The 17,829-nt window shown below is 39.5% G+C and overlaps 2 protein-coding genes and 1 long non-coding RNA gene across 6 annotated transcripts; 2 read left to right on the top strand and 1 right to left on the bottom strand.

The window, feature by feature from the left end:
• The first annotated feature begins 7 nt into the window (after positions 1–7).
• On the top strand, positions 8–13,156 carry LOC5509602 (meiosis-specific with OB domain-containing protein). Of its 4 annotated transcripts, none has more exons than XM_032378527.2 (13): positions 8–429; positions 1,074–1,131; positions 1,448–1,579; positions 2,005–2,080; positions 2,842–3,034; positions 3,166–3,266; positions 3,399–3,451; positions 3,577–3,672; positions 3,990–4,079; positions 4,508–4,664; positions 5,096–5,285; positions 6,395–6,481; positions 13,018–13,156. In XM_032378527.2, the coding sequence occupies exons 1-13, from the start codon at positions 298–300 to the stop codon at positions 13,021–13,023; spliced, it is 1,371 nt and encodes a 456-aa protein (XP_032234418.1). In that variant the 5' UTR covers positions 8–297; the 3' UTR covers positions 13,024–13,156. The 4 variants fall into 4 exon arrangements, with proteins under 4 accessions (XP_032234418.1, XP_048575411.1, XP_048575412.1 ...); XM_048719454.1 differs by lacking the exon at positions 13,018–13,156 and adding an exon at positions 10,205–10,725; XM_048719455.1 differs by lacking the exon at positions 13,018–13,156 and adding an exon at positions 10,205–10,725 and having other exon boundaries at positions 6,395–6,567.
• LOC125557134 lies at positions 9,865–13,187 on the bottom strand. Its single transcript, XR_007305177.1, has 2 exons — positions 13,051–13,187; positions 9,865–10,366 (listed from the first exon to the last, which is right to left on the bottom strand). It is a non-coding gene; the product is annotated as an uncharacterized LOC125557134 (long non-coding RNA).
• A 2,023-nt stretch (positions 13,188–15,210) lies between these two features.
• On the top strand, positions 15,211–17,595 carry LOC5509601 (dual specificity protein phosphatase CDC14A). Its single transcript, XM_001630056.3, has one exon. It carries the CDS (start codon positions 15,281–15,283, stop codon positions 16,445–16,447), a length of 1,167 nt encoding a protein of 388 aa, XP_001630106.2. The 5' UTR covers positions 15,211–15,280; the 3' UTR covers positions 16,448–17,595.
• Positions 17,596–17,829: the final 234 nt, after the last annotated feature.

Here is a 17,829-nt window from a genome sequence, read left to right as displayed (position 1 = left end):
CATGCGCACAACCCATTACGCACAGAACTCTGGGAAGGGGTTGAGCGCGCGCGTGATTGTATATTTTTCCCGCCTTTTTTTATTTTTTGTAATGACCAACCAAAAAACATTTTATATCGCTGGATTTTTATAGCAACCAATCGAAAATCTTTTTTTATTGTCGATTTTAAAAATTTTTTGTTGCTGGTTTCAAAATAAAAAGTTCCCTTCGCTCTGAAAGAAAAGTAAAAACAGCATTGCAAGAGTGTTTATGTTCATAAAAACAAAAAGATCCAACATTTTTATTCCAGTCTCCAAATGAGTTTCAACTCTTTTGGAACGCAGTCTTCGTGGCCTGATGGCAGCCACTTGGTGAACGAGGAAGAGAAAAATCCCGTGTCAAGCGACAGAACGAACATAAGAGAACTGAACCAAGGGATACAAAGCATTGTGAGTTTTGAGTTTTCTTTACTAAAAATGAGGGAAATCTTATACCTTAATATATTAATTTTAAGCATTCTTATTTATTTATGAAAGCGGCTTAATAACCCATTGATTCCTTTGCCGACCGTACGAAAACGCACAAAGACAAAAATACCCAAAAATTCGCCAGCCCATCGAAATAAGAAATGGGGCTCTGACAGCAGGTTAAACCAAAAAAATCATAAAGGCAGAAGAATCACAACGAGATCAAGATAGGCGTCACTTTAAGGGATAAATGGTCTTCAGGCCCGTACCCAGGGGGGTGCGAACGCACCCCCCCCCCCCCAACGGCCGAAGGTCCACTTTCGGTTCTCAATAGACGCGTTATTTGTAGACAAAACTATAAAGCATAAGCTAGATCACTATGTAGCCAAATCCGACAATAAACGTCCTGTGGAGCTACTGCAAAGGCATAAAAATCCCTCTTTGTTCTTTCGGGGGTGGTCAGATTTTTATCAAAGAACTCCCCCTCCCCCTCCCTGGAAAAATTAGGTCCACTTTTTAGGATTCTGCTCCCCCCCAAGAAAAATCCTGGTCTTGACGATATGAATCAAACCAGTTTATTACATTTGTTTGCATGTAAATCTTTTTATCTTTCTGTTCATTTCCAGGTTCTTGTTGGCTTGGTTATTGCAAAACAAGAAATGCACACATTTCCAGATAAGAAGAGTGAGTAAGGATTTTGATTATTGAAATATTCTAAAACTGTTTTAACACAGGTAAGCTCGTGACAGTTCTGCTTACGGGAGGGGGGCGTTGATATGAAATCAGGCCTTTAACCAGGAGTTTTTATTTGAGCAGGACATTCTAGTCAAATGGTTCTTTTGAACCCCCTGAACTAGTTACAAGCCTGTAAACCTGATGGCTCTTCAATAAGGATAAAAGACAATGTATGTTTGCAGCCAAGGGTGGGGGGTCAAACCCTAGATATGATTCTCCATATGTAACTAGTTACATGAAATTATTGTCATTTTTATCTTTTCAGACCCCGACAGCCAAAGAGCCCATTTGCATTTCACAATAAGGGATTCTCCCACAGATTTTATCAATGTCAACTGCTGGGGCTGCTCCCCATACATATCAGACCTCTCAAAGTCATTCAAGATTAATGATGTTGGTAAGTTAAGCGGCCTGTTTGAAAGATGACATGCAAGTGAAGGGTGTATACTGGGAAGCATAGGGAGTTATGGGCCCGAGCTGGGCTCTACCTGGCAGTGTTGTATGTGGAACTTTTTATGCAGTTCCTGAACTTCACATATATCAGGATATTTTTCAGAGGGACCTCACCCTCTAACCCTTCTAGCAGAGGCCTCTGTATTTCACTGGGCTCTAGAGAGTTTACACCCTTAAAAAATAATCAAACCAAAAATTATCAGTCTTAAAATCAATAAGAAAGGAACAGCCATAACAATAACTTTCCTGTTTTTACAAATTACAGACATACATTTCGAGTAAATTGTGGGTGGGTGGTACACTCCTGCACTAACTTACAACCACTGTAAGTACAGTTAGATGGATGTATTAAAGCTATATCTTCTTTAGTTGAGGTAAGAAATCCTCAAGTCCAGAGCAAGTTGAACAATGAAGCAGAAGAGCGCTGGAAGCCATGGACACCAAGGTAAGAGCTTGGGTTTTTTCCAGACATGATGAACAGCTTTTTCTAATTCCATTCCAATACCTGCCTTCCACACACCCCTAGACTACTCTCTTAGCCCCATACCCTGACACACCAAGGGGGTACATTCTCACTGCCATAAATGCTGACACACCCAGGGTTGCTTTCTTACCCTCCCTTATGCCCTGCCACACCCTGGGAATGCTCTCTCACTCTCATACCCTGCTATAAACCAGGGCTACTCTCTTACGCCCATACCCTGACACATCCAGGGGGTTTATTCTCTTCCCCATTCCTGACACACCTAGAGGGTACATTCACACCCCTTTATCTTACCACAGCCCTGGAGTACTCTCCCACCTGAATACCCTGATAAATTCTGTTGGTACTTTCTCACAACCAATACTCTATCACACATGTTGGGTACACTTTCACTCTCATAGCCTGCCACACCCAGTCGGTACATTCTTATCCCCTTTGCTCTTCCACACCCAGACACCAAGGAAGCTTTCTTCAACCCCCACTTCCCTTAGACCCAGCCACAGCCTAGGGGTAATCTCTCAGATGAAAACCCTGCCACAATTTGTAGGTACTTTTTTTTACCTGCCATTCCCAGGGGAACCCAGGTATCTCTCTAGATGTTCAGGGTGGAGATGCTGTTCTAGACCTTTTTTTAGAGTATTGTTTCATCCCTTCTCCCAAACAGAGAAATAGGCAGAGATTTTTATTAGGTTAAAGTCTATCTTTCCTTTGTTTTCTTGTAGTCCATTCCAGTTGAATTTGAGTGAAAATCACTCATCTGTGAGCCTGTACAGTGGCTGGGATGTGAGTGACTTTGATGCCATCTCTCACATCCCAATCAAGGCCAGTAATGACTACTACACTCTCTCCGACATCATTGCTAATGGCCAGAACTTACATGGAGAGCACATAAATATTCAAGCCATTGTGAGGAGTGTAAGTTTTGATCAGGGGTGTATGGGTTTTGAAGGGTCATGTAGCTACATTCATGAGCATTTCAATATAGAACCCTTTGTAAGGGCTATAAGGGATAGATAATATGACATCTTGTGAACTTTGGTTTTCAGGTTGGAGTTACGAAAGATATCACCACTAAAACTGGCAGACATATCCGAAGATGTGAAGTCAAACTCTTTGATGAAATGTGCCCTTCCTTTGCTTTGGTCCTGTATGTATAATTACTTGTTGTGGGAGGACCTCAGTTTTTATTGACTTTTGGCCATAGAATATTATATGTCATAACCAGAACTTTTTTTATAGAAAAAGAAATACAGTGAATGTATGCTTTATTATATTGCAGTTGGAATGATGAATTTATAGAGCTGGCCCAGACATGGATCCCAAAAGATAACAGTATGTACATTTGATAACTGAGCCACAATATATATTTTCTCTTGTTCAAACAACCTCACATTGTTGGTCTGGCAGCATAATGCTGTATTACAAGGTCCCATGTTTAACGTTTTGTGCTCTCACAGTACTCTTCATAGCTGATGCTAAAGTAACATTTGATGATTACAAAAAAGCAATGATTGCAACTTGTGATCAGAAAACCATTGTAACTACCAATCCAGGTAAGATACCTTCTTTTAATTCGAGAAGAATAGCAACAAACAAAGCAAGGGCTTTAAAAAAAATATGAAAACTTACCTGTTCTTGCAAACAATGATAACAGATTAAAAGAAGAAACTATCTATCTATCTATTTATCTATCTATAAACTGGGTAAGTTAGAGGGTGTTTTTTTAATTTCTAGCCTTAGCGGACAGAATTTGAGGCTACCTGGAGTAAAGAGATAAGTGCTAAAGTCAAACCCTATCAATCCCATGCAAAACTAATATAAACGCTGTAGAAGAGGCAAATTCATGCATGATGACCTCAATGTTTTTCAGACACTCGTGAGGCCCAGCAGCTGTACATGTACGCCCAGTCTGCTGATTTAGCGGATGAGGAGGGGAGTGGTGATTCTCTTTCAGTGGACTGTAAGTACAATGCCAGGTTACTGATCCAAAAAATGGGGACAGGGGTGGATATGGCTGATGAGTGGGCCTGGTGGTGAGCTGACTGTGATTTTGAGTGGGAGGGAGTCACCTGTTCTGACATAGAGTACAGATAAAAATGAATATATACAGTATAATAAAGTGCCTAATATCGTCTTTTATCAAGCAGTACCCCTACCTGTCTGTCACCACTAAAGACAGTTTGATCTAATCACACCATACAATCTCAAGTCTCCTAAGTGTCAGCCACATCCTGTCATGTTAACAAATATGCCAACATTGTAGTAATCCACTGGTAATCCACTTCACATGAGCTTCACATCGTTGCTGTGTCATATTTGGTACTTCATACTATACTTTTAACCATCGCGCCTGAACTGAATGTTATATTGTTCGTTCACCATGCGCAGTGACTCGTATCACAGACGTGTTGACGGTAAATCAGCTGAAGACCAGGCTGCTCAATTGGGATGACGTCACAGATAAGGAGAATGCTGGGATACTTTTCGCGTTCTTCACGGAGCTCAACATAGACACTGATGATAAATACGTGGTTGTCACGCGGTGGTAGGTAGTCTTATACACGTGATTAACACGTGGTTATCATGATAACACGATAAACACGTGGTATAGGAGTTACTTTTTAATTTGAGGACATAACTTTTTTTAGGAGAGTATTTTTTTTCTCTTCCGCTTTATAAGCTTCGTAATCTACATCTACATCTACATTGTTAATCCACAAAGGGGTTACCATCACTGTGGATATAAATTAATTGTAGAAGTAAATAAATAAATAAATAAATACATTAATTAATTAATTAACTAAAACAAAAAAACAAAAACAAAACAAAAAAAATGTAATCCCAACCAATCCCTCTTTTCTCGCTATCCAATTTCAATATTTTATCAGTTATTCACTCGTGGTAACTGTTTCTTCTAGGCTGTGAATCATCATTACTCATATGCCAAGAACCGTTTGTTTTTCACTTTTTGTCTAGCACTCAATGTAACCAGAGAGTGGACAGCCTATCTGGGCTATGTACAAGAACCGAATGCCCCGCTGCAGCTAATAACATGACATCCCAAGTCAAGACCCAGTATGAGATCCCAGTCAGTCTGACAGACCACACGGGAACAGTGCAGTGCCGCCTACCGGAGAAATGCGCAGAAGCCATGTTAGGATATACGGTGAGTATACACACAAGATGCTCAGCGTCAGTGCAGTGCCGCCTACCGGATAAGTGCGCAGAAGCCACGATAAGATAAATAAACGGTGACTATACACACACGATGCTTAGCGTTAGTACAGTGCCGCCTACCGGAGAAGTGCGCAGAAGCCATGTTTGGATATACGGTGAGTATACACACAAGATACTAAGCGTTAATACAGTGCCGTCTACTGGATAGGTGCGCAAAAGCCATGTTTGGATATACGGTGAGAATACACACAAGATGCTTAGCGTTAGTGCATTGCCGCCTCCCGGATAGGTGCGCAGAAACCAGGTTAGGATATACGGTGAGAATACTCACAAGATACTTAGCGTCAGTGCAGTGCCGTCTACCGGATAGGTGCGCAGAAGCCATGTTTGGATATACGGTGAGAATACACACAGGATACTTAGCGTCAGTGCAGTGCCGTCTACCGAATAGGTGCGCAGAAGCCATGTTAGGATATACGGTGAGAATACACACAAGATGCTTAGCGTTAGTGCATTGCCGTCTACCGGATAGGTGCACAGAAACCAGGTTAGGATATACGGTTAGTATACAGACAAGATACTTATGGATTGATGAATAACATAAGTATAAGCATGAAATGCTAGTTTTCATGGCGCAAAAGGCATGATAGGCAATGAATGGACGACACACAGCTAATAAGAAAAACAATAATAAGGGGGACCTTATCTCTTCCAGTAGAAAGGATTACGTTTTATCCATTGTACACCGGGATATGAATCGAATGTGTGTTTATTTATTTTATTGCTTCTATGCCTTATTTGTTTTGTGGATGGGGGGGGGGGGGCATCTACGGGTTACGCGTTTAATACAACCTACCTTCGAAACATTAAATAACTAAGACCTTCCTTTCACTTGTTTCCGGGCTCACATTCAACTTGAATGTTTATTTATTATTTGATATATTATCATCATATTCTAAGATATTCCCCTACCCTGACTTGAGTTGCTCAATTCCCTACGAGGAGATACCAAGATAAAAAGCTTAAAATCCCCTACAAAGAGTATGTTGCCTTAACAGCCGTCTGTCCCATTGTCTATTTATTTATTTTTTTTTTTAGGCCGAAGAATTCCTTGAAGTGCCTCAATCACAGTGTACGGACATCAAATTCAAGTACCTATTGGAACGATGCAAAGTCTACTTCAAGGTGAGCAGAAAAAGATATAGAAATAACACAGCTATATCCTATAAGTCCCTCGACGATGACATAGTTTAGAGGAAATCGTACCACACGTGAGTGTTTAACAGAATTTCACAATGCACACGCCACTGCAAGCACCCGTATTTCCGCCCATTGAAAAAATTAGTAAATAACCATTGCCAGACTGAAGAAATTGGCTATCCTTTATTCCGAACACAAAATTTAACTGGTCCACACCCTCTCGCGAAAAGGTTAGGTAGATAATGACTTAGATCTCAGCTGTTTCCGCGAAGCTAGGCACAGGTACCTGCTCTTGTACAAACGGCTACACGCTTCAGTGGAATTTCTTGGTGAATGAAAACTATCCGACTAACCTCCGATCAATTCCGAGGTTTTCTCGGAGATGTTTCCAAAAAAAATATCACTAATCCACCGAATCTTGGCCGTTAAGATGCTGCGTGCCATATAAAGTATATAACACGAAACGATATTTGGCAATGAAACACACAAATAAAAAAGGCTGCACCACGAGACGCAGGTACCTGTTTAGTCCCACTTGGTCACAGCCGGTCAAATGACCGTCTGCCCGCGACCGCCTGTGCGTCAAATTGCAATAGTCCACCTGGGATTACACGATGCGTGGTGGCTTTTTGAAGCCTTGATGGAGTTTGCACGTGTCTGCGATAATACGGCAACCTGTAATAGCAGGCTTAACCACCCTGTGTTTAACAAAGCTCTTCTGGTACAAGATAAATGTTTTTTTAGATGATTACAAACAATAACGTAGATTTGTTTCTTTGCTGGAAAGTAGTTACACTTTCATAAGAACGTCTAATTTTCAGTTGAGGCTGGGCCGTTCTTATTTAGGAGCATTGTATATAAAAATATGTAATCAAGGTTCTTATAAAACATAACCCTTTAAAATCTTTCATATTTTGAAATCTCGTAATATACTAAACACAAATACGATGCAACAATATATCAATAGGGGACTTTTACGTCCAACGACAAAACGATCACCAGTACAACAACGGAAAAAAGTAATGGAAGGGTAAGACGTGAAGTGCATTGTCATTTCAGCTGGTTTTCTTCCACAGCTACCAAATTTTACCAAATACCAAATTTTATTAGGAACCTTCTAAAAGATTTACGACGGCCGAGAGACGACGACGCATGACACGTTAGATTCATCCAAGCCCCCAAAGAGGAAGGAGGGAGACTTGGCTTATCTATGCTTATTTGAAATTGTAAAAACGTTTATTGTATCGAATCTAGTTTAAAATTGTTTCAATAGCATGAAAAGGATTTTTGGGCGCGGATTTCATTGCCGTCGTCGTTTCTCAACTGCGGCTCAAACTAACGCTGGGCAATTTTGTTCAGAAGCCAAAGTGAATGTGCTCTAAATAAAATGTCTCGACAACTCCATTCCCGTCTACCTCTTCCTAAAGACAAACGAACAAACAAACAAATGATATCGCGCATTTATTCTTCTAAGGCAGAAAACATTAGTGAATCCAACTCGTACCCACTAACAAATGCAAACAACAACACTGCAATTTCTGCTCAATTTCTACAATATTTGGTATTTAAAGAGGAAAAGATGTATAGACTTCAGCCTGTTTTATAGAATGTGTAGCTCCAGATATCCATAACCCCCCCATGGAGGGGATTGGAAATTCCGGGGGGGGGGGGGGGGTCAAACGCCCAGAATTTCCAGAGGGGTGGGGAGTCATACCTCCGACCCCCGCCAAAGGGGGGAATGGACATTTTCGGGAACCACGCAGTCAAATGTTTGGTTTATAAAGGTTCTTAATATCAGGTACTAAGTAACGTCTAGGAACCCGTTAGTAACTCGTCGTGCTATTAAAAAAAATATGTGCATTTATATAGCGCTTATACCAACCATGTTCTAAGCGCTTTACATTTAAAATCCTAATGTATTAAGAGTGTCCCATCTTGGAACTGAGGAACACAAGCTTCTAGTAAGCTCACATAAGTCAAATTCAGGGCCGAGAAACAGAAAGATACTATCCATGTCTCGACCGGGAATCGAACCCGTTTCAGCAGAGGTGAGAGGCCCCATACGCTGACATGCTAACACTCCGGGCCACCTGTGATTCCATATTTAGATACATTTTCTCACGCTTTCGGCTCTTATTAAAAATATTGCTGTTTTGTGGTGCGTCAACCTCTTTTCCTAGATATGATAGCAAGAAGTTCCCTGACTTTCCGCAAGTGTAATTGCAAAAATGGAAGTGAGTCTGGACCACAAAGGGGATTTGTGTCATGTCATAATAAAGATCCCCGACATAGATTCCATGCAAAAAAAAAAATGTAATTTCTTTCCCTGTTTCATTTCAGTCTTAGTCGAATCTACTTTTAATTTGGTTTAGATAATATTATTAATAAGGAGATAAAATGAGAATCAACGTAAACAGCTTGAGCAGCCTGAGATATTTCAGAAAAAAAAAGTTGCGAAAACCTTCGATATCCAAGCAGGGACTTCTTAGTTCACTGAGTCATAGACCTGCAAGTTGCTAGAGAATCAAAATTTTCATGCTGGTATACTCTTTTATTTGTTGCTAAAAAGCTCTGAATTATCAAGCCTATCCATACCAAGCTATCGCCGTTGTATGTGGAACATATAACGTACAGAGTCTACTGATGTCTTACAGCCAAATTCGTTGTTGCGCGACCTCGGCGAATCCAAAATCCATGTCTCGTTTGGGAAAAGCACGTAGTCAGACTAGCTTTGGGGGCGGTTTGTCTGGTTTCGATTGTTAGGTTTGATTGACTACTCGCTATTCCCAAACGAAGAAAGGAATTTTGGCTTCTGGCAGGTCGCGCAACAACGAATTTGGCTATAACAAGAGATTATATTTATGAAGTTTGAATCCATAAGTGTTACTAAACCGGATAGCTAATCCTGTATTACCAGTTAGGTTCTAGCGCACTTCTTGTGACAGTGTGGTGCGTGACCGCGGCGGTAGGCGTCGTTGCGTGCGTGACTTTATATGCGTGCGTGGTTTTAAATGACTGTGTGACAGGTGAAGCTTCACATGACAGGTGGATCGTTGCGTTTCTCTTGTGCGCAGCTGCTTACCAATAATAGTACCAGAGCAAACATTCTTTGTTTTAAAACTTTTAAGTCTTCCCAAACTGGAAATGTTCAAGATTGACCACGCTTTCGACAGTCGCTTTCACTAAAAGGCTGTTACGTTTGACTGAAATTTCTCTATTTTGTCATTCTTTGCTTTTTGAATGCAAGTATATTTCTTTCGAGCTTGGTTTGAAAAGGGTCCTATCTCTTGAAAATCTAATTACGATTGTAAACAGGCGCATACTTCTTGGAAATAGTTATTCATACGCTTATAAACAAATGGTCTTAGTCGCTGTTGGTGTTCTTTTTATTATTTATTTTATATTATATCGTGGGCAATCGACCCCTACTCTTCATCCCCTATTACTCTCGTGTGCTATTTCGGCGTGTCATCTGTCGCCCGTGCTACCTCTGGTGTCTCATCTGTCTTCATGTTCTTCTTGTGTTATCACGTGGTGTCTTTTTCTCCATGACCGTCTTGCCAAGCAGCCATATTCCTGACCTGCCCCTCTTCCTTCTCGTCCCATCCCACTCACTCTAGTGCTTTCGGGCCTGTCATATGTTGTCATATGCTATTTCTTGTCTTGCTACATAAGGGACTTTCATCTATCGCTACGTTCTCTTTGTAGATCATCACATCAGGCAAGAGAAGGTTGCGCCTTCTGGACTGCTCTGTCGCTGAACCAGAAGAGACCTCTTTATTCCTGCAAAGCGCTTGAATTCATTTGGCAGAGAGGCAAGGGTTCAATAATGCTTGAGCTCCCGTCAACATTTACACTTGCTTGATAATGCTACGAGGGCAAGAAGTAAAAAAAAAAAACATTTTCAGGGCCAGATTAATAAGTTCTTGGTTCTCAATTTCTGATCAGTATATTTATGAAAAATGAAGACTCCTTTGTATACAGATGTAGCTATATTTTCCTATGAAAATCATATTTTGAGGAATAATCTTTAAGCTCTATTATTGAATAATTAACTTTTTAGTCACTTCCTACTTGATGAGTCTCTGTCCTAAGTTATTAACCTTGGTTTTGATAAACAAAATCGTATGTGATGGAACGCAGAAAAACAGTCATCGAGTAACCAGCAGTCCATGAATAATTGCCAAGAATAATTAAAATCACTGAGAATGCAATGCATGCTATTCTAAGAATGCATTGTTATTTTTCTTGCCTGCGTAGCTTCTCGCATCGTCCGCTGTATTGCAATTAGCCACATGGGACATCGCAGGAAATGATCTATCGTTAATGACATTGTTCTATGTGTCCTTATTCACATAATTAGCTCTCATTGAATGGAGTTGTTATTATTTACTTCGTACTCCAAGATCAAGGTTTTCAATGATTACGTTGCACTTCCTGTTATGGCTCCCGTTGACGTCAAAACTTAACTCATGAATAACTCAACTAACGTCATCAAGTTATTTATATTTATAAACATCGATTTCAATATTACTTACATTTCTTAACACGTAAATATTTTCCCCCTATTTTACCCCTTTGAAACCATTTTTGTATTCTTAGTGCAACTCTGCTTTCATAATGCACTTGCTTGAGGGTTGTGTCCTGTTGGACGTGAGACGAATAGCTTCGAGTTTTATTTCTCTTGACTTTTCTTTTTCAACATCCACTCTACTTGATTAGACCGTTGCCTTTTTCTTCGTTAACAGATTCCGAATTTGTGTTAAACAACCTAAAATCAACATTTTATTCTCGTTGGCGTGACAATTCGTTCTTTGCTAAAGAAGTAATTAATGCAGACCTGCTATATTATGGACATTTAATTTCTTTATAAATCTCATTAATCTCAAGTACAAACATATCGGATGAAGAGGGATTCTAATAGCTAAAGCTATAGCTAAAAATAGCTAAAGCTAGGGAGTCACCAGGCGCAATGGCTACCCACAAATGCTTTGGAGTATATAATATAGTATTATTTTCTCTTCTTTCCATTTAGCTCAATATCATAACTCAAATCAAGAATAGGTTATGCTCAGGTGTGTTGCTAATGCAAGCTTATCAGGTTGAGAATGTCATTATTCTAAAAAGGCTAAAAGGTAAAGGAGTTAGTTGAAGGGAAACGAATTAGAGCCCAACAACCGTCACTTAACAGTTATCTCCAAGTGCATGATATCTTTTCTAACCAACTAACTGCATTTTTTATCAGGCAAAAAGCATTTCAAAAAGATGCCTCATACTTCTCTTATCCCCAAACTTACGAATTCTTCATATACTAACAACTACAAAAACGTCACCACCGTATACAGTATCCGCATTTACAAAAAGCTGCATCAGCCGAAAACTGCATAGGTCCCCCCCCCCCCCCCCATTGATTGTGGCAACGTAAACCTGTGTGTCAGTATCCTTTAAGCCAAATATCAGAAAGATTTGAAATGTAACAAAGATGCCGAAATGTGAATTATTTAGGACCTTTCACTGATGATAACAACACAATGCATTTTGAGAAACGTGAGTTGATTTTTTATGGCCACTACCCTCGAGGGATGGGAGAAACACGAATACTAGGCTAAGCTAGTGACTGAACGAATGCCTTTTAAGATCATTGTAGCAAGTGTTATCCAAGCTGAATAAGTTGCGTTCTTTCTGTGTCTCAAAAGTGAGTTCAAGTATTTAATCTACGATTGAAATCCATTTTGCGACGTGCTGGTACGTCATTTAACGACAATTATAAAGAAAAAATACAAGAAAGCCTCACTTGATTCTTCAAAACCTACTAGGGGCGGATGAATGTCGTGGTAAAGGGGTTATTTTTAACAAGTGGGGACCAGAATTCTTTGGACTTTGGTCGATTCCCCCTTGTTATTTCTTGTATATTTATATCTAAAACCTTCCCTACTTCCTGACAACGGACCCTTACTTCAAGCGGGAAGCCTAGATCATTAGATAGAAATAACATTATCTTTTTCGTACAATGTATTTTAATACAACAACAGGTATCTGTATAGAATATTTATATAACAGCAGGTGTTTATTTTTTACTTACGGCATCCCAATAAAGGAAACAAAACTAAAAGCTATGAATCGGGAAAAATCCTTTAATAAACCAAATGAAAACATGAAACTTTTTGTTTTGAATGTTTTATTTACTTTTCCTCTATAGAAAAGATTCGATCCCTATTGAACACATAAGTGCGATCGTTTTGTGACAGTTACTTCCCTTTTTAGTCTATTTCCTTGAAAACTATAAAAAAAAAACGGATGCTAAACGACCTGTTTCCTGTTTCAAAGATCGTATCTAAACATGTGCGAGCATTTCGCTTCCCTTTCATCTTGAAAGGAAATTGTAAGGGTTTGAGCAACGGAAATCACGTTTCCAAACAACTGCATAATAGTAGCACATGGTATTTTATATATCTATTTTTATCGTTTTTGGTTTAAGAAAAAATGTATAATATTTTTTACTTTTCTTTTTATTCTAACAGCTCTAAGAAGCGAAAGTCAAGACTATATGATACCTGTCTTTGGAATCATCTCTTTCTATGCCTTCGATTTCCGGTGTGGACCTCGGGACTGTTGATTTGAGGGTGGTTCGGGATAGGGCTGAATCTCGTTCTCATAAACAAATAGACACTGACATACTCATCTTAGCTTTAGTTACTAAAGCGTTGTGTAGCTCGCACGTCTGAAGGAAGAAGCGCGCAGGGGGGGGGGGGGGGGGGGGGGGCATTAATCATTCCCGGCGACCACTGGCCAGAGTCTCCAAAGGGTGAACCGAAATTTGACTCGGATTTCATAGAACTGTCTTTTTTTATCAAAAATGGATGTTAAGCTGCTATAAGGGATCAAAGTTTAATTGATTAAAAAAAAAACAATTCCACGCATTCCCAGCAAACAAAATTGTTCGCTTAGTTTGTCAACGCTACAAGGGTAGTACAATAAAGCAATTATCCCATGACTCGTCGCAGTATACAGCTGGAATTCCGCCACTGTTGTGTGCTGTGATGATCCTTACCTTCCCCTGTTTTGCCTAAGTAGGGTCAAGAATTTACTTTCACAAAAGCCTGAAAATAACACATTCGTGTATTCCTGCACGGATAGGGGCAAGGCGTATGCACTATTGTTTGGGTAAGCGGCGAGGAGTTCAAATCGGCAAATCGCTAGGGATAGTCGAAGTATGATGCTTATTTGTTTATGGATTTGGTCACGCGAATAAGAGCCACTGTCTCCGAAACAAAGGCATATAGTAAAAAAATTAATGTTTCTAAGGAGCGCATAATTCATATACGACATTTAGTTTCAGAATTTGAAAGGGGCGCGACACAAAGAAGTAATAGTTAAAAAAAACATTGGTTTTATTTGTTTGACCCTTAGAGATATAAGATATAGTAGTTTTGTTCCGAGAAAGCTCGTATTATGTCAATGGTTCTGATTTGGATTGTTTTAGTTGTGGTTTTTGCGCGGGAAATAGGAGGGTCCATTCATACTATTCGTTAACTCACGCTGCGCGATTTCTTCCACTATCACGACAATGATATTTCAAAAAAGACAAGTCTATATCAAACTGAAATACATTTCATCCTATTAATCTTGAATAAAAGACCTTTCTCGGGTGCTTTAAACCCCTTTTTGAAGTAATAACCGGCAATTATTGATGTGGATCTGCGAGACGCTTATGTTTTTATGCATGAGTTTGTTTGTATACGTGAGGTGTATGCAATAAAATTAACGACTACCACTTATCCGAAGAGATATGAGGGTCAAAAATAGTCATGTATTGGACCGAGGTTACCGGGATACTCTCAAAATAACCGTCGAAGGAGACAGACAAGGGATAGCTTTTCGTCGAAATAACTCACAAGAAGTGTCACTTATCACTTGCATTAGAGAGATTAGAAATATACATTCCTTAAAATACTGTTTGTATTGATATGCATTTTTGGAGTACTCTTGTATTGAAATTCACAAAAAGCTTTTGCACACGGTTTATTTAACGTAAACAAAAACACCGGCAAAACGCAGCTTTGAATTCAATTTCAATTGCGCAACGTAAAAAAATATCCGATTTAAAAAACATTTTAGTCGTTTTTTTTTTTTCGAACCACAGATTTGCAGGGGATTTGAGAAAGCGATAACCCCGAAGCACGTAAAATCAATCTAGTCTTTGTATTCGGAGTGGATTTTGCCCTTTGGATTCTTGCGAAAGTGGTTTCACGCTATAGTGAGTCGTTATCTACATTTATGGTAATTTTTACGTTGCGCAAGGCCCACGTGTATTTATTCAAACGACAATCTTTGAATTTATACTATATTTCTGAGAGCGCTTTCTAGGACGATTTTTAAAATTTGCTCCTGACTCGTACGTGGTTGGGGCAATGTTTGTAAACACGCCGCGAACTCGTGATTCCCGTGGGTGTTCGAGAGGACGTGTTGAATGAAGCGTCTAGCCCGTACTTCCGCGCATACCACGCATAAAAATTTGAAAACAATCAGACTTGACTTCGCGCCAAATCCAGTTTTGAGGGGACTTTGAACCTTGTAAAACAAGTATTTACATTCTTCACGCTCTGATTGGCTAAATCTTTCATTACCATAAACTTTAGTTTAGCCTCGACCAATCAGCGCGCGTGTTTTCTTCATGACGCAGGCACGTGCGGTTACTTTATACGAAATGAATGAATGAGTGAAGAGCGCGCCACGACAACGGTTGTGTTTTAGTGTTGTTTTGGTTCGGGGCCGGCAAGTTGTATGCATGAATCGGCTCGAGAATTACCTACAAGTAACATCAAAATGTGGGATCGTAATGTCATGAGTTCCTGTGAATTAGTCGAGGATCGTCTCTTCTTCGTAACTGTGGCTTGTAAGCCGAGAAACAGCCCGTCTTTTCATTATTTTGGTGTTGATCATGACTGGACTCTAGACGGTTGTAAACTGTTCGACACTCCTTATTTCGGCCCATCAAATCTGGCCGGCATTTATCGTTTCTGCTGCCTTGTGAACACTAAGCTGCACATGGTACCAGCCAGTAAGAAGATCGTCATGTATACTACGGCTGAAGATGATTTAGAATCGACGAAGAAGCGAACAAGAGCGATTTTTCTTTGTGGCGCGTTTGCTGTTTGCCAACTAAACATGAGTGCTGAGGAGGCGTATCAGGCGATGGAGAGGCAATTCCGGCCCAACTCAGTCATGTTTTACTGTGACATTAACGGGAATAAATCCCACGATTTGAACATTTTAGACTGTCTTAAAGGATTCGAGAAGGCAATTTCTAGAGGATTTTTTTCATTCGAGGACTTTGATTTGAACAGATACGAGGAGGACGAGAAAGCATTCGATTCAAATTGGATCGTACCCGGAAAAATCCTCGCGATGTCTGATCCGCAGAGGCGAAATGAAGTAAAAGCAAGTCGATTTGCGAAACTCAGGAAGCATTTCAGACAGAATGGAGTAAAAACCGTAGTACGGCTAAACAGAGACGATAATATGATTAAATACGGACTAGTGTACGATGCACGCTGTTTTACAGCAAACGGCTTTGCTCATTCGGACCAGTATTTTGAAGATGGTGGTATCCCGACGAAAGCGATCGTGAAGCGATTTACCCGTATTCTCGATCACTGCGAAGGGGCCGTGGCCATTCATTGTAGGGCAGGGCTTGGCCGGACAGGCACACTGATTGCTTGTTATCTCATCAAGCAATATAAGTTCAGCGCTGCTGAGGCGGTCGGTTGGCTTAGGATATGTCGACCAGGCAGCGTGTCTTCCTTACAACACTGCTTTCTGGAACATAAACAAGAAGCGATCCAGAGAGGGTACACTGAGGACTTAACCCTCGAAGATCTCAGCGAAACCATGAGAAAAAACTTCAACATCATGGCACTAGCCCCGAGAAAGGACGAAAAGGTTGCTTAAGCTACGCAGATTTGAATATTTATGATGGCTTTTCTTACTATAAAGCGCGCCATGTGATGAAACGTTCACGTCTGAGAAATTTTTAATGAGGACCAGTTTCTTGATCTTATTCCAAAAATTCATATCGAATGCGTTCTAATGTTCCTATTCGAAATGAACACTCGCTCTTTGTTAAAAACTCTGAGCGTAGGTCGTGTTTTAGGAGTAAAAGAGATCTAAACGGTAACTTTGAATATTCATCAGTTCTAGTCTACAATTTATTGAAATGAACGTGTCTGGTGTTGGAACCGCCGGTCGGGTTCACCTGTTCGCTGAAAACACCCGTCACAAACCAAAAACTCTGTTCCGTTGACGCTATGAGAAAATGATTTTCTCAGAGAACAACACATTCAAATAACTTTTTCACAGGGACATGTTCATTTCAGTTGTATTTATTTTGTAATATATTTTGTCTTGACCAAGGGAATACTGTAAATATGAAATTCTCTGGATGGATATACTTATAGGTCAGTTCTTCTAAGATATTTATTGTTCTCATTTCGTTAATGAGTTTTTCATAAATTGCACAAGTTTTATGTTCGATTGATAGATATATATATATATATAAAAACTCACATTTGTGAGTATTGTATGGCTAGATTTGGCCAAATAGCAAATACTTATTTAGAAGTGTTGAAATTAGATCTAATCTTTTCACTATTTTGTGGGTTTTCAGTTTCTTTTTTATTTGATGAAACGGAAAAATGTTGAAATTTTGTCACTAGCTGTATATTTTGTATATTATAAAAAAGTTGGTGTTTATTTTGATTTTTGGTCTAAATTTTCAAGGTGACAGATTGTTTTATCATTGTTATTGACAGTTCTTCTCTCTGAAAAGTGGTTGCTCAATAGCCTTGTCCAAGGGGTCCCTTTATTTTATGATCATGCATGCTTGATAAATACATTTTGCTGCAGTTAAAAACTTGATCGTGTAAATATTTCAGATGTATATAGATATATGTAAGAAAATTAAAGATGTGCATTCTTGCAGGCAAGTAAGATTATATTTGTAAGAATATTTTTCATTAATTCTGCAGCTGAAAATGAAGATGTAAATGTCGTATTCGATTGTGATACAAAACATTAAAAGTAGAAATATCATGACCAAATTGGTGTATGTTTCTTTCCCGCCAACCAACGCCCCTGTAATACCAAAGCTTTCAGCCCCAGGGCACTGTTAATACACACTTTAAACCAGAGTATTATTGCATTGTATAATTCCTTGGTTTCGATTCCTTCTACATAATTTAGTTCGTTTCAGAAGAGAATAAATTCGATTTATGGTTGAATTTTATCATAGCAACATGCAATGGATCTGTCTAGACAATTTTTAGATTAGGGTT

Source organism: Nematostella vectensis, chromosome 12 (assembly GCF_932526225.1).
Source record: "Nematostella vectensis chromosome 12, jaNemVect1.1, whole genome shotgun sequence".
Lineage (NCBI taxonomy): Eukaryota > Metazoa > Cnidaria > Anthozoa > Actiniaria > Edwardsiidae > Nematostella > Nematostella vectensis.
This window is presented reverse-complemented; position numbering and strand designations above follow the sequence as displayed.